General features: G+C 37.8%; 3 protein-coding genes across 4 annotated transcripts; 1 reads left to right on the top strand and 2 right to left on the bottom strand.

The window, feature by feature from the left end:
- Window positions 1–213: 213 nt before the first annotated feature.
- mof (males absent on the first) lies at window positions 214–2,810 on the bottom strand. Of its 2 annotated transcripts, none has more exons than XM_025298607.1 (7): window positions 2,421–2,810; window positions 1,731–1,984; window positions 1,550–1,640; window positions 1,342–1,469; window positions 1,000–1,230; window positions 659–915; window positions 214–585 (listed from the first exon to the last, which is right to left on the bottom strand). In XM_025298607.1, the coding sequence occupies exons 1-7, from the start codon at window positions 2,614–2,616 to the stop codon at window positions 366–368; spliced, it is 1,377 nt and encodes a 458-aa protein (XP_025154392.1). In that variant the 5' UTR covers window positions 2,617–2,810; the 3' UTR covers window positions 214–365. The 2 variants fall into 2 exon arrangements, with proteins under 2 accessions (XP_025154392.1, XP_011151730.1); XM_011153428.2 differs by having other exon boundaries at window positions 671–915; window positions 2,421–2,808.
- Window positions 2,811–2,987: 177 nt separating this feature from the next.
- LOC105190604 (glycine-rich cell wall structural protein 1.8) lies at window positions 2,988–10,836 on the top strand. The gene is given in 10 exon segments (XM_011153420.3): window positions 2,988–3,071; window positions 3,178–3,260; window positions 4,194–4,214; window positions 4,570–4,912; window positions 5,291–5,605; window positions 6,051–6,270; window positions 7,418–7,449; window positions 7,452–7,665; window positions 7,758–7,814; window positions 9,969–10,836. Coding segments are annotated over 9 exon segments (1,296 nt in total). The 5' UTR covers window positions 2,988–3,071; window positions 3,178–3,206; the 3' UTR covers window positions 10,009–10,836.
- Window positions 10,837–13,520: 2,684 nt separating this feature from the next.
- nst (phosphoglucomutase 3-like protein nst) lies at window positions 13,521–16,027 on the bottom strand. The gene is made up of 5 exons (XM_011153419.3): window positions 15,806–16,027; window positions 15,545–15,615; window positions 14,866–15,443; window positions 14,030–14,778; window positions 13,521–13,972 (listed from the first exon to the last, which is right to left on the bottom strand). Exons 1-5 carry the CDS (start codon window positions 15,925–15,927, stop codon window positions 13,828–13,830), a joined length of 1,665 nt encoding a protein of 554 aa, XP_011151721.1. The 5' UTR covers window positions 15,928–16,027; the 3' UTR covers window positions 13,521–13,827.
- Window positions 16,028–16,508: the final 481 nt, after the last annotated feature.

Here is a 16,508-nt window from a genome sequence, read left to right as displayed (position 1 = left end):
ATATATATATATGTATATATTCTCTGCCATCGCAAACTATTATTAATGCTTCTTTCGAGACAATAAGTTCTCTCAGTTCGTCAGGTTTGAAGAGTCCTCTTCCTTTTTATCTCGTTAAGATAAACATTGTCGTGTTAAGCATATCCACATGCTATCTACCAACTGATTACTGCACGAGATGCATGCGGAATGAAAATTTGGATATTGATCGTGTTCGTGAATCCATTACCAAGTGGCTAATAAATTCGTAAAACGTCACCTTCGTGGATCATCATGATCGATTACTTGTGAACGTCCACGATATCGCCAAGTGTGATTCATATCACCAAATAGAGGAAAACCAATACGTCAACTTGCTTGTAACGCTACTTCTTGCCAGGTTTCACGTTCTTTCGAAGCGGTGCTCCCCATCTCAACGCGCTATTGTCGACCGTAAGACGTGGCCTCTTGTATTGACTGCTCTTTATGTGCTCCTCCACTAGTTTTGGCGTGACGCAGATTACGTGCTGTCCTTTCCAGTATTTCACCATGTTCATACTTTGTAATGTCGATATGATATCGGTTTGGGAGATGCTAGTCATTTGACTATAAATCGAATTAAATTATTGACACTAGCTCATACGAAAGATTCATCTTGTTTAAAAATTGATTCTGGTACCTAATACTGTACCTGAGATCCTTGATGCTAAGAGTCCCCCGGAAATCTCGAAGAATTTCTAGCAGAATCCAGCTCCAGTAGCTCCGGTAAGACAGTTTCCCCAAGTCGCTTAAAGGTTTCTCCGGACTACCAACTGTTTGTTCAATTCTGCTTAATTCATAACTAAAAGCTATTAATAATTTACCATAGCCTTGTCTTTGGAAAGGTGGTAGAGTTAAGATACATGCAACATTATTGCCATCTGGTGATTCTTTCTCCTAAAAATAGAAGATTTTGTGGGTAATGTATGTGGAGATAGAGATTTTAAGCAAATTTGTAGGACTAGAAATCACATTCAGTACCTTTGAAAAATAACCAACCAAGTGTGCCCCATGTTTATCAACTTCGCACAAAATATAAAAAAGAAATGGTTCTACATCAAAGTAAAGCGTCTTATGGTCCAGAAACAGTTTTGCCAGTAAACACAAATTTTGACAATATATTTTGTGCTCCCTGCCATCTACTTCCCAAATACTTAGTGTTCCCTTTCTATAAATTTCCTTTCCAACTGGTTGTCTATGAGTACATTCACTCTGAAAAAGATGATTAAAAAAAAATATTATCTATGTAACTTTATATTAGAAATAAAAATATATTACTGTCTTGATTAAAATTTTATTATATATTATTTTTATTTGACTTACCATGTGATATCTATAGGTTTTCTCCAGACGCATATATTTCAAGCAATATTCACATATCCAGAGCTTAGGTTGTTTACCATATTCTTCTGGATATGGGCTAAAATACCAAGTATCAATCTCGTACTTGCCTAGAAGCAAACTTTTGCAAATAATGAGATCCTTTTTGTATTGATGAAACTACAGGGATGAAAGGTCTAATAATACTTACCAATTTGTATTCTGTCTATGTACTTGACTTTTGTTATAGCTTCATGTTCCTTCTCAAGTGCAGCTGTAGTAGGGTCCATTTCTGCATAAGTCTAAAATAAGGAAAACACAAAATATATAGTATAAGAAAACTGATAAAACTACTGGTCGTAATAAAACTTTTTAACACAAATAATATATACCTTTTGCACATGATTGATCTCATCATGACGTCTCTTTTGATTCCTAGTAATTTTACGGTCAGAAGAATCAGCTAGTAGATCTGACCCAGAAGTTCTATCCTGCCGTTCAATTTCACTCATGTCAAATCTGCTAGACATAATTCTGTCACGAGGTACCCATTCATCCAATCTTCTGTTATGTCCCTCATAGTGAACATAGTATTCATAGTGGCTCTCATTTTCATTATAACGTGTCTGGATAATTTCAGCAGGGTCTAAAAGAATAAGATATATTTTAAAATAATATTGATCATAATATATCTCTCTCTCTCTCTCTCTCTCTCTCTCTCTCTCTCTCTCTCTCTCTCTCTCTCTCTCTCTCTCTCTCTCTCTCTCTCTCTCTCTAATTAATACAGCAGTTATACAAGTGTTGTATTCAAACTGCTCAAATTATTTTGTACAATATCTATTTAATTAAAGTTCTTATATCACACAATAAACAGTGCAAATACGAAAGATTAATATATATGCAACTACCGAAAGTTGCTCATAAAATTTTATCAGCAACAAATCAAGAACACAAAGAAACAGCAGCGAATTGAAAGGATAGTAAGTACGCGGACCATCAGCAATTATCCGCAATTGTGCTTGCGAGAAATGTCAAGAGACAAAAAGGAAATAGAGCCAGAACTGTACACACAATCTACATACGCCAGGAATCGTCGGATCTCCGAACGAGGTAATGCTCGCCTATGTCTAATGGCATTTCCTCGAGGCTATCCGCGTCATCGCCCGAGCCCTTCCCGCCATTCGTCAACGTGTTTTCGCGCTTCTCTTGCTTGACCATCGTCGTCTCCTTCGATGTCGCGTTGCAACCGTCTTTGCTTCTTGGTTCGGATTCAGCCATTTTCCAGCAGTAGCTCACACCACGTTACGGAGAACACGTTTGTTGGAGACACAAAACACCCAAAAATAGCTGAACATTGCGCCTTCTGACGCAACGATTCGCACTGCCAGACACTGCCAGATCGAGAGGACGCGGTTCAACGCAATCACACACGCCAATATGGCGCTACTTCCATTTCGCGCTCAAATGGTAGCGCATCTCGATAATCCGATTAGTATACTTTTATATTCAATTAGGATACAAACGTCACGGGCCAATCGAGTGTATCTAGAAACGAACGAATAGCAGCAACGGTGCACTAGGAAATTTATCTTCGATCACTGTGAGCGGAAGTGACGCAGTGAAACACCCAGAGACAAATCACATCTGACGGTTGGTAGCGCAGTTTCCGCTCGGCTAACGAGAAAGAGCAGCAGCATCATCTTGACTCGTGCACACGAGCCATTTTTTTTAACGTAAGTCTCAGAGCGTCGTAGTAACGATTCGGCGAGCTATAAGATCGTGACGAGGACTGCGTCTGCGATAAGAGTTTCTGCACATTGATTCGTTTGTCAATTTCAGTTCCTTTCTATCTTTTTTCTGCGTTATCGATGGACACGTCCGTCGGTTACCACGGTACTTCGGAGACGTCGGCGGCTGGGGCGGTAACGTATTTTTTGCATAAATTTTTCCTATCTTCCATATCCGCGCATCTTTCTATCCTTCCTTCCGTCTCCTATGCGTAATAAATCGCGCTACAATTACACCGCGTCCTTTCCCGCATTCGATTCGCATGATGGCTCGTTTCAAGAGGGGGGGGGGATCAATAAATTATATTATCAGCTTCCCGGCGACTCGGACAATCGGGATCAGTAATTTTCATCGCGATGAGTGTTGTCGGTTGGCGAAATCACTTTTCGAGCTATTTGCTCGGTATAAATTTCGTCGTGCTAAAGTACTCGAAAAGTGAACTCAACTTCGGGACGCCATTTCGTATCCATCATCTCTTTTCCCTCCATCTCCCTCTATCACCGCGCGTTCTTCACGCGCACTTGGCGTTCTGAGGCTCTTGTTACTTTTTTCATCTTGGCTTTGATATCTCTTCGAGATGTCGTTGCCACATATGAGCAATATAATTTTCGCTACGACGATCGGTATAAGTCGAGCGCGCCAGAACAGCATGGCAATCGTTGAATGTCATGGGTCACGAAGAGGAGAGGGAAGGACTGGTCGCGCCTTTCGGATGGATTCCTTTGTGTTCCTACGCGCGTCACTATGCGCCGCATCTGCCCCTCACCTGCCACTAATGATTAAAGAAAAATCACTAATTAGAATTGTTGGCATGAAATAAATGTGTGAATATTTTATAATAATGCTTTAATATTATATTAATTACACAGTTTAGTTAATTATTTGACTAGGCGCAAATAAATTATTAGAATTAACTCTATGCTGAATAACTTTTATAATTTGCAAAATTTGTGTAGTTGCATGTATGAAATAAATATTAAGTGAAAAACAATTAAGTATAGAAATTATGTAATATATATATATATGTATCTCGACTGTTTATTAATATATGATAAATGTTTCAGCAGATGGTTTCGTCCAACCAGCCGGTAAGATCATATAGATATTCTTTATTAATAATTTTCTATGTATACAAGATCTTATAATATATGTTATATATACTTTGTTGTATAATATATTGATTAATTCATTATAATAATACCAAAAGTATATAGCTCAGCATATTTTATATTATTAAAGTTTCATACATTTTGTAAGATACTTTAACAATATCTGAGCAACAATAAATCTCAAACAGACATCATACTTTCTATTATGAATGTATGATCACTCTTTGAGATATATGTCTTAATTATAAAATCATAGTTTTGTTGAAAGTATTTCAAAGTTTCTTCATACTTAGTAACTGATATAACAATAATCAATTTTGCACATATCTTGCAGAGAAAAACAAAGATATTCGTGGGTCGGTTGCCAGAAAATTGTCGCAACGATGAGTTGCGGCAATTGTTCTTGCGTTTCGGCGAAGTGACGGAATGCGATGTCATGAATCGATATGGTTTCGTCCACATGGCACGGGAGGAGGATGCAGCTGCTGCTATCAAAGCTCTTCACAACTCTAATTTTAAAGGTGCAACGATCAATGTGGAACAGTCAACCGGCAAGTCACGTGGAAGCGGAGGAGGACGCCGAGATGGAGACAGAAGAGGTGGACCAATGAGAGGTGGTAGGGGGGGACGAGACGGTGGTAGAGACGCTCGTCCTGGACCATACAATGATAGAAGAGGTAGCCATCATACTCTCTACATTAATATTGTATATTCCGACAAGACTATTTTCTCATTTGTTTTCTCAAGTTTTATATACCCTGTATATATCATTTAATAAGGTACATGTTACCTTTTTTGCAGTATTCCTTTTTTTTTTCTTAATTTTTTCTTGTTTTGTTATTGTCCTCCCTTAATATCGATAAGTGTTATATAAAAGAAAAGAGAAACAAGACTCAGAGGCTCTCGTTAAATCGATGCATGGTTCTCACGACAGACGTTGTGAACATTTCACTACAGAGCGCACACATGCACATTGAGAAAATAGTATGTTGGAATGAAATGACAACTTGGAATGTGTACTCAAAAATCAATTCGATATCTTCGACGCTTTGCAGTTCTTCCGATCCAACTCGTTGGTTACGATGGATCTGCTGCAGGTGGCGTCGCTACGGGGTACACTGATTACAACCGAGGAGCTGGCGACTTTAGCGGCCGTGGGGCGGACTTCAGCACCGGCTACGCCGACCGTGGGGCATACGGCCAGAACGTGAGTGGCGCGGCGATGGGTTACACTTCAGCAGCACCTGGAATGGGAGGTGGATATGGACCAGCGACCGGTGCCGTGGGAGGATATGGACCGACTGGTGCAACAGACTACGGACGTACAGCTGACTATGGTCGTGCAGATTTTGGCGCTAGAACAGACTATGGTAATTGCGATGGTGAGTGCGTTCGTGCAACTCGGAAAGTATGCGAGTCTGACCGCGACATCATATCGCTTGTACTTCAAAGCTATATGGTGTAAACGCGACTCAAACTTCAAACTTTAAACTGTGCACGCAAACGAAAAAAGATATATTTTTGGTTTTTAACTATTTTATTGTATGGGAGCGTTATATGTATATACTATATATATAAATTAGTGTATAATGTTGGACTATCATATTTGTCTTGTAAATGAAGTTGGAAGCAAAACTATGGTATAAAAATGAGTTTTATTGAGCGAAATACTTGCCGTTCATTTTCTTGATCCTCGGCGATAAAATTTCTATTAGACGCATCAGAGGTCAGGGACACGAACTTTCCAAGTGGAATGAACGCGCAATAATAGTTTTAACTCTGAACATCTTACTTACTAGTTTACATTATTTGCAGTAGTTGGTGGTGGCATGGCCGGAGATTTCAACCGGGGTGCACCCGGTCCGGTAGATTATGGACGTACTGATAATTTTGGTGCCAGTCGCACAGTTGATTACACAGCTCGAAATGATTATGACCGAAGTGCGACTGGACCAATGAGAAACGGCGGTGGTGCAGTAGCCACTACCGGGTATGGAACTGGGTACACTGATGTGGGATATGATGAAAGTCACTGGTAATGTAGCTGCTATTTCTTTCTTTTTCAATCTGAATTTTCCAAAGTAGCTAAAGGTGGAATTACTTGAATTTTGAGTCTTAGTCTCCGGATTGTTTTAAGCCAAAGTGGCTTTGAAACAATGTAAAAATGACGATTGAATAATGAGAAATCTACTCTTTCATTTTACAAAGGATTGAATTGTACATGCTTGACTCACTTTGACTTAAAACAACTCCGTATTATTTACTTTCTGATTATAAAATTTATTTTGAATCTTAAATTAAGTTATACAGAAACAAGGATAATTTTGTTTTGGTATATAGTCTAAACTTTCCATATATTAATATAACTTATACCAAATTTCAAATAAATTCCATATTTATATAAAGTCAATTTTCATGATAATTTTTAGATTTAATTAGAATATTACTAATCATTGAAATAAGCGCAGTGAAATGTAGATTATTTATTGCTACGCAGGAAATTAATTCAGCGATTTCATATGCATTAGCATCATTCTATCAACCTAATTGGTATAAAAAGTAAATACACTCATGTTAGAGATCCAGTGTAAAACTACGACTAATTTGAGAGTCGCTGAAATACTTATCGCGGGTTTGGCAATTTTCAAAATTATCTACATTACACTGCCTGTGTTTTACTTTACCGTTTTTTTACAACAGCATTATTACACACACGTGAGGAAAACCTTTTCTTTATTTAAATTGAAAATTTATTTCTACATATAAGGTTTGAATGTCGATATTGAAAATTGACATCTGTCTTTATTACAATCAGTTGAAACATTCGAATAAATTTTTATCGCAATTTTCAGTACAAACAATCAAACTTTATCTACTTTTAAGAACTTAAGTTTAAGTCTTGGCATTCAAATACGTTAATTTATCCGGTGTAGTTCAACTGTTGGATTCGGTCTAGAGAATTCGTAGAGCTCCGCGAGCTTTACAAATTTGCCGAAACTGCCGTTAGGCTTCATTTTTATTCTAACCTGAAACCTTTTTCCCCGCTTTAAAATGAAGTAACATATCAAGCGATATTGCGTAGTATAGCGGCGACGCGTTTGCGTAATAATGTAGTAGATTATAAGTATTTCGATCAGGATAGAGTGAAAATAAGTTTAACAGAGTTGAATTGTGTACGACAGGGGTTATCCGGGCGCGCCAGGGGATATGATGGGTGGGGGGTAAGTCAGGGAATTACGATGATCTATAAAAGGAAGGATAGTCCTACTAGTAATGATATACCTTCATTTAACAGGCCAATGAGTACTGGACCCAGCTACAGCACTGGGGCACCCAGTTACAGCACTGGTCCAGGACCACAAGCTGACATGTTTAGTAGAAGACCTGGCAGTGCCGTCCCTAGTGGTGGCTATCCACCGGTAGCTGGCGGGTGAGTTGCGAATCTTTCAAAAGACTAAAAGAAAATGCTCATTTTCTTTGCATTAACGTATGTCATCTCGTATCGTCCAATCATATTTGCAGTTATGCCGAGGGATATGACAGACCAGATGCATATGGTCCTCCACGTGGCGGTGGACGGTAAGTCGTACTTTATTAACATATCTCATACGTTCTTCTCACGAGACTGCGGTTACGAGGAGAAAAAGTAACATACTTACCACACATACATACACACACGTTGACGTTAAAGAGCGAAGGGAACCTCTATTATGCGTATACGCTTACCAATCTGGCGTCTCTCCACTCTCTCTCTCTCTCTCTCTCTCTCTTTTTCTTTCTTCTTGCGCTATACGCCTTTCTCGTTCTTATCCCGATTATTGTGTACATTCCACGCAAGTTTCTATGCGCATCGACAGGTTAAATATATCTGTAAAAAGTATAAGGTGTGACACTTAGCGCGACATCCGGCCGTACATCGCGAAGCGTACTGCGCGATTTTGCGTAAACGAATCCAATTACTCTCCGGTGCACGTGTAATAGGGAGTCGACGTTTTTACCTCATGAGTGTAAAAGAGAACAGAGGTTGAAAATCACCGTGGCTAATGATTGTACTGACTAAAAATCCATATGTAGTGCATTTTTACATAAGTGTGTATAACACTAATTACATAAATAGAATTTTTTACAAACTCTTAACATTCAATGTGGTCTATATATTCCATAAGCTACTTATCCTAAATAATAATCGTAATGATATCTTGATTGAAATTTTAGACATAAACATTGTACTTAACATTATATTCAATTCTTATAAAATACAATAAACACAAATGTGAAATTAAAGAGTTTTTAAGCGTAAACTCGAACAGCCTGTTCGACCAAATCTAGAATTTCTCTTTTACAAATCAATTCCTTATCATTTTCCATAAATGCGCAGCATATAACATTTTATCAGTTCAAGAATTTTTCGCCACATATCGCTGTGATACATCACCTCTCTTCTTTTACGTACTCCGCAATGAAAGTTCTCGATCTCAGCGTTTGTCCGAGATGCGCTATGCGATCATCGATTGATCACGCGATGGCGATGCGCTCGAGAAAAGGCGGAAGTCCCTTGTAATCGCGGAGATATCTCCGGGCAATGGCCGAGACTTCTGTGAGCGATGTCTCACACGATTTGTTTCGCGAAAATTTTCTGCCGTCCGTACGCGCGAAGATATATATATATATATATATGAATATACGTATATATATTGTGTATATATATATATATATATATATCGGAAAAAGGAATTCTTCCACAAGTCATCGATCTTACATATATTTTACACACACGCGTACACTTTTTAATCATTATCATCGTCACGACTTCTGCGCCGTTACGCACCTTGAAATTGTGGTCTGCGAAACTACACGTTCGTTTTCGTATTTACTCTTTCCTTATTCCTTCTACACAATCCGAAACCGGAAAATCTCAAGATTCAAATCCGTCTCGAGAGAAAGAGAAAGAGAAGAGAAAGTGCGTTGCGTTGCGGCTACTGCGCTCACGACACACGAACGACGATCGAACTTCCGATAAAAAATATAACGTCAAGACTCGAGACTCTTCTCCGCTCGTCACGGAGATCGAATCATTTTCTAAACGAACTTGCGACCAGTGCCCGAGAGACAACCGACCGATTGCGGCGTATCGACCAGCTTTACACATGTGTGACAGTTGACCAGAACTGGGTGCGAACTTTCTTCTTGTCAATGAAATCAACGGAGATCGTCTTTGAATTTACATTATATCATTCGTATATCATATATCATATTCAATATCCTAGCGAAAAAGTGATCCAATCTTCGGATTTTTCGTATAATGTATAATTTTTCGTATAATAATTAGCATCTTTAAAACAATCTATTTGTGTTAAAATATTAATAATGTGTACCTGTGAATAACAAAAATCGATTTTACTTGCTCCGAATAGCTGATTAAAGAGATAAATTCAACGACACGCCAAACGATTCCATTTCAAATCTTATCCAGTTCTGGTAACTGTATCTCTCGGCAAGTATGGCGTTATATTTGCGTTGCGACGTGAGAAAAAAAAGACGAAACTTTCGACACTATATATTCGGCAAAACCACACCGTCTGCTGTCGGAATTACACGAATTCTTGCATTCGGACACGTCCCGCCGATCGCGCATTTCAGTGTTACATCTTATACTTTCTTTGCCCCCTTGCATCCACAGCAAGGCGATCACACGAATTAATTCAGCGATTTTTCATTTTTCTGACCTTTTAGCTTCCCAGGTCCGGCAGACGCGATGCCACCGAGGTACTAAAAAGCTTTGTACTAAAGCGAACGCTCTAGCGCATGCGAAAGGCAACCACAAAAAAACATACACACAAAAAGAAAAAAAAAAGACTTTAGTGCTATCATTCGCTTACGGATTCGATTACATCTAGGAACTGCCCTCTGCGTCCGACATATATAGAGTCCGTATTAATAATAATGAGAATATACATATACATATATGACATATTGTTTAATCGTATTTCGTAAGAGATATGGTAAGAAAATATGAGGTATATCAATGGGAATAACATAAATAATGAATCATGGATTCATACTTGTTTTGTGTTGAGAGATATGCCATGGGTTTAAGAAAAAAAAACTTTATACATAAATTATAATCAACGATATAAATTCATCGTGTCAGATCATCGTGTGTGTGTATGCAGAGAAGCAATAATTTTTTTTCGGCGTTATTACAGTTAATTTTCATGCAACTTTTTGCGTTTGTAAGACTTTGTTTCCCTTTTTTCTTCTTTTTTACTTCTTCTTTCCTATGACTAAGTAAAAATCTAATGTTCTGGTTTCTCTAGTGATGGGTATGTGGGTATTCTCTCTTTAATTCGCAATTCCTAAAACCCACGCTCTGTAAGATAAAAAATTTCGTTCTATTCTATTAATGTTAATTCCATTCGGACCTAGACTATTACAAGAATGCTGTATAATCCCTTTTTTTTACATACAAGAACTTTTCCGCATAAGAGAAATGTTTTAAATGTTCATTAATAAAACAGCAGAGAAACATACATAACGGCAGTTGTCGATGTATCTTTATTTAAAGTAAATAAAGCACAAGCGAGTGTCCTAATTTTTGCAAGATTTCTAGTAACACGATGTAATTCATTTCGTCTTCTTCCAGTTGCTTGATACATGTGTAGTAATGCAATATCGATAATGAGTTTAACTATATTCATCAACTCTGCAAAGGTATAATTAAAAAAACATTTTGCTATCATTAAACAGAAAGTATTTGCTTAGAAGTTTATATTTATCTCTTTTTCTTATCTCTCTCATCGTTATCCGATGATTTTATTATTTACACGAACATTACAGTACATAATTCTCTTCTATCTTGACATCACATGCGACGCTAATTCAGTTTCTTCGTAGAAGAGGTCGAGTTTTAGCAGCGACATCAGGTAGAACGTAGAGTCGCCCATCTAATAATATCGATTTGTGCACATTCATAGGAGAGCGAACGGAAGAAAACACTTAGTTGCTAATAATCAGCGTGCGTGCAATCATGCCACTTAATGTGAATTCTTAATTCGATGACGTTGTGCATTGTGATCTTGATCTGTTCTCGAATTTCTAGGATAGTTGTATATAATTGATTAGTGAATATATAAATAATAAGAATGATATAAAATAACAAGAGAATTACGGAGCAGCAAACTCTCTCCGGAATTGTTCGATGGCGATGCAGAACGTCCAATCTTCAGCTCTGGTGCAGTTTATTTAGTTAGGCCTGTGTACTGAAAACGCCGGTTTATGAACGTGCTGCGAGCGCGTTGCCGCGCGTTACCCTCTGCTGTGTGGCTTGCTCGACCTGCGATTATTGAAGAAACCTGCGATTACAACGATTACTCGCTATTGCGTGGCGGCGCTACCCCGTACGATGCGACGAATGGCGAATAAACCAACCTGCGAATATATGGATTAATGCGCCACAAATTGCGTTTTGCGCTCAAAGCTGGCGTGCTTTGAATTTAAACTGAAGGTATGTTCAACGTGCGTGCGACCTCTTAATACTTTATATGTTGAGAAAAGCAGAAGCAGGCCCTCTTGGACCTACTGCCTATGATACATTTATATACATACAGATATATATATATATATAGTCATAGTATCTATATATATACATATATCGATGTTCTCATAAGTGCGAATGGAGAATGTCCGGTCAGATTAAAAAATCGCGTTGAAAGTAAAAGATAGAATCATATGCGCGCGTGTATAAACGGAAGCGACCGCTTTTCCGTCGATCTCAGTATTGCGACGTTGCGAAGGAAATGCATCGATTCTAATTCCGTCTCTGCTCCGCCTGTTATATAATAGATATAACTAATATAATTTTTCGCTCGTTGACACACTCGTCAATGTTGATAGATTTCTAGACGATACAATCAAATTGTTCGTCTAAATATTCCGCTTCGTTTATTTATGTCTAATCTAATCGGAGATTTAATGAAATCATTAATTTCTCTCCCGATATTTCGGTCAATTCTCACAGACGCAATGTTTCGTAATGACTTTCATATGTACATATGTATGAATTTTATGAATTTTAAGATTGCGCGCGTTCCACGGAAAACTGAGACCAATTTACACATTCATTCTAAGCAATATTAAGTTGCATCAAATATTTTCTAACATGATAACTCTCGGAGACCAAAAAATCTCTGGTCTCTTTTCTCTGCGAAGATAGATAGAAGTTGAGTTCGCATGAAAAAAAAATCTTGCGTTTCGTACGCTGAATTCCTATTAATCTTCTATTAAGTTAATGCATTTATCGATATCTACGAGATGGAATTAGAATTCAAGCTGGACGTGTATGCGATGCGTTTAATTGGGAAAGATGCATATTGTTTTTTTTTCTTTTCTTTTTTTTCTTTTTTTCCTTGACTAATCCCGTCGTCGTGAAATGCGAATCGCTCATTTCGAGATATTCTGCCGCCGAATGCTTCCAAGAAAAAAAAAAAAGATTCGTGAAATTCCGTTTTCGTTCATCCGATGAGACTCAAGCGCTATACTCTTCAAGACGTCGAGTCCTCCGAACAACTAATCGTTAATCTTAATAACGGTGGGAAAACGCAGAAAATTTTCTCGTATTGTTTTCTCGACCCGTACAGCGCTCAACCATTCAGTCGATGCATCTCACTGGAGACTTATATACTTCCGTAAAGTGCATCTTCTCGTTTATCGAAACATTTATATATCAGTAGAAAATGCGTGTTCGTTTCACAATACGTTTGAGATCACTTACAAATCGTAAAATCGATTCGAAAAGTAACATACGATAGCTACGTCATTGATCATTTCTCCGAACATTGACTTTAGTTGGCGTTCATACAAAAATGAACGATAGTACTATAAGTTAGTTTTATTATTGCGTTATCTAAGCTGATTAATGATTGGTGATTATGTACACTCTCTATAATAAGATACTTTTTTTGATAGATTACAAACGGGTTGAGAGGACAGAGACCGATGGACATTGAGATGAACTCAATGGGAACAACTAATAAGCCCTTCAGAAGCATTCACTATCAGTGTGAATTCGTTTATCAGTCTCTCCTCAAAGATGAGCACGTGCTAAGTGAAGAAGATGGGATGATAACGACTGGTCACGTGTTACAAGAAATGAGAATGGCAACAGAGTATGGTACGGCAAAAAAAAGAAATAAGAAATCTGCTAAATTTTTACATTTTTATTGAGACAAAAAATATGTAACTAAATAGATTCGAATTTTATATTTATATATACATATTTATATATATATTATATATATGTATGTATGTATATGTATATAAAATTATCAAAGTTATATAAAATCAGTCATTAGTTATTAACTAATTACAGTTCATTTGTTCGTATCTTACTGGACTATCACAAATAATGTTAATAAATTGCATAAAAACCATTTGAATTCACTTCTATTCCCGACACCTCTCAGTTAGCGATAAACTATTAATCATGTTTCAACTTTCACAACGTAAACTTTTACGGGTCCATTGTTCAGCATCCATATATAATAAAACTAAAGCTGTTCGTATATAGCAGTTCGTTTCACAAACGTTAATCTTATCAGAGCTTATCTAAGCTGGCTCTCTCGCCGCGCCCACTTGCGTAATCATACACAAATCCGGCTACTTCTACAGCCAACTGATTAACTTGCGACGAGTCTTCACATTCTGCGTAAACCCGCACCACATCCTCGGTTCCGGATGGTCTGGAAAAGAAATTATGAATGAGCTTCTCGCAATTCTATACCAAGAGATATAAATACCTGATGAAAGATCGTCCTTTGCGATATTTCGATACGGTTTTATCGATCTTCTCTTGTAAACCAGCCGGAGTCAGGCACCGTCTTTCTGCATCCGTCGTCGTTACGTCCGTTCTATCGAGAACTTTAACCTTGAGTTGTCTGTTCGGGAATTCGTTATAGGTTCTCTCCCAGTCGGCGACATTCCAGCCTCTAGCGTGCAATATAGTCTCGACCAATAGCATGTCGCTGAACGCATCGCCGACCGTTTCGTTTATCATATCGATCACGGCTCTCAGCTTCGTGGCGGATGCTCGTTGCGTCTCCGAGAGTGTCGCGTTTTCGACATGCTCACGAATCGCTCGTTTAGCGCTGTCCTTGAAGAGCACGGTACCGTGTCCATTCGCCTCGAAGTAGACTCCAATGTCGAAATTCTTCGCTTCCTTGTGCAAATGTTTTACGCCGGTCGGCACACATTTCACTGGTAATCTCAATATCTGCGTAATATAGTCGGTCGCCGCGCCGTTGGAATATGCAGTTTGCACCAAACCCAAGTGCAACGACAAACCGCTGCTTTCCAACAGTTCCTTGATGTAGACCGCTATCAGCGTCGCTATTCGATCTCCATCCATCAGATGGAACTTCTCATTTTCATCCATGTAAAAGTATACGACTCTGTCTGCATCTCCATCTACACTGACGTATTTGACATTTGTCTCATATGGCAAATTCAAAGGCATTGCCTGCTGTACCTTGACGTAATCTGCGCCACACTAAACAAGAATCATCATCGAACAATTAGAAATGACAAATTAGAAATATTAAAATATTTGTAAATCTCTTCGAGAAATAGTATATACTTTATAGTTCAACTGTTCATTTCCATCATTAAATGTAACGATGTTCAATGAACCTTCCAAATATTTCTGAAATTCTCTCGCGACTATAGCACCGACGCCGTTTGCAGCATCCAATCGTATCTCGTTCATATAGTTCTTATTGTTTTTCTCAGTACCTCTTATATTTTTGAACATGGTCGCAAGTTTTGAATAATACCCCTGCAATGTGGGCTCACCATATACACCATTAGTGTTTATGCATACCACAACATAATGCAGCTGTGGAGTTGTGACTAATTCTAAATTTATAACAGTGCCATTCAATGCCTCAACCCCTTGTCTGGCAAGTTTCAACAACATAGGACTGGTTTTGCGAGTGTCTCTTCCTATTATCACTGTGGCTGGTACAGATAAATCAATTTTTTCATTTATACAAATTTGCTGCAATCTTTCTTTCAAACTACTGTTTTCTGCATTAGCCAAGTCTGTTGCAATTGTCTCCCAGGAAACTTCCAACATCTCACCAGCTGGGTCAACGAGTTTAATACCATTATCAGGTTCTAGATTGTGACTAGCAGTAATCATTAATCCTATGGCAGCTGTGAGAAATATATTCATTAAAAAAAAAAACTTCAGAACCGAGTATGTGGCTATTACATTAAAAAAAAATTGTAAGTTTTAAGTCATTCTACTTTCATACCTTTTTTCAATTTTGATCTCAATACTGCTAAAAGACCCATTTTGTACATGACATGATCCAGGAGATTGGCACTGGAATTAGCCAAGTATTTTGAACATAATATATTTTAAATTAATAATATATTAGCCGTAAAATATAAATAGGAAATTACTTTTTTACACGTTTTTCGCTGAGAACATAGTGAATTAAATCACAGTGGCAAATAACGTTTCTATCATTTTATGCAACAAAATCAACAAATATCGATTGACAAGTACTTACTCAGTTCTAAAACCAGCGGTCCCGTACTCGACCTTATTATTAGGATTTTTGAGACTCTTAATACCGGACATAACATTTTGAAAATAATCTAATTCTGAATCAAATAGCGACGATGAATCCATATTACATTTACTTCAATATGCTGCAATATGCCACACAACGATATTATAATTTTACTTTCCGGTCCTCCTTTTTCCCTTCACCCACGAGTATAATCAGGAACAAAATACAAACACTAAAGGCAAGAGCACAGGCTTTTGCATAACACATAATACATAACACATAAGAGAATAAACCAATTAGTTTTCTTCATTTCCCTCCTCAGAACAGAAATGAAGAACTCTGATTGGTTGATTCTCTTATGCGTTGTGTATTATGCGTTATGCAGAAGTCTGTGCTCCGGCCCTAAAGATACACCGTGGCCGTGTTCCAAAATTCACTGCCAGTACTGAAAATATATAGTTTATGTCACGCAAACTATAACTTTTCAGCGCTGGCAGTGAATTTTGGAACATGGCCTGTATCAGACTACGGATTGGGATTGAATATTCGATTGAAAATTAACCTATCAAGACTAAGTTTACTATATTTGAGATTATTTTCTTTTTTCCAATTGGTCAAATTTCAATCCAATCTCAATCCCAATCCATAGTCTGATATGGGCTTAAAACCGTAATCACACTGCGATTGCGAATTGGATTAC

Source organism: Harpegnathos saltator, unplaced genomic scaffold (assembly GCF_003227715.2).
Source record: "Harpegnathos saltator strain DR-91 unplaced genomic scaffold, Hsal_v8.6 scaffold225, whole genome shotgun sequence".
Taxonomy (NCBI): domain Eukaryota; kingdom Metazoa; phylum Arthropoda; class Insecta; order Hymenoptera; family Formicidae; genus Harpegnathos; species Harpegnathos saltator.
This window is presented reverse-complemented; position numbering and strand designations above follow the sequence as displayed.

Bases quoted from the DNA above. Each gene is read 5' to 3' on its own strand.
- mof (XM_025298607.1), bottom strand. From the start codon at position 2,616: ATGGCTGAATCCGAACCAAGAAGCAAAGACGGTTGCAACGCGACATCG. The intron at 1,985-2,420 runs GTATGTAGATTG...TTATTCTTTTAG, and splicing joins GAGATCCGACGATTCCTGGC to ACCCTGCTGAAATTATCCAG. The intron at 916-999 runs GTACTGAATGTG...TTCTATTTTTAG, and splicing joins TGGTTGGTTATTTTTCAAAG to GAGAAAGAATCACCAGATGG.
- nst (XM_011153419.3), bottom strand. From the start codon at position 15,927: ATGGATTCATCGTCGCTATTTGATTCAGAATTAGATTATTTTCAAAAT. The intron at 15,444-15,544 runs GTATGAAAGTAG...TATTTCTCACAG, and splicing joins GAGATCAAAATTGAAAAAAG to CTGCCATAGGATTAATGATT. The intron at 14,779-14,865 runs GTATATACTATT...ATTCTTGTTTAG, and splicing joins ATGAACAGTTGAACTATAAA to TGTGGCGCAGATTACGTCAA.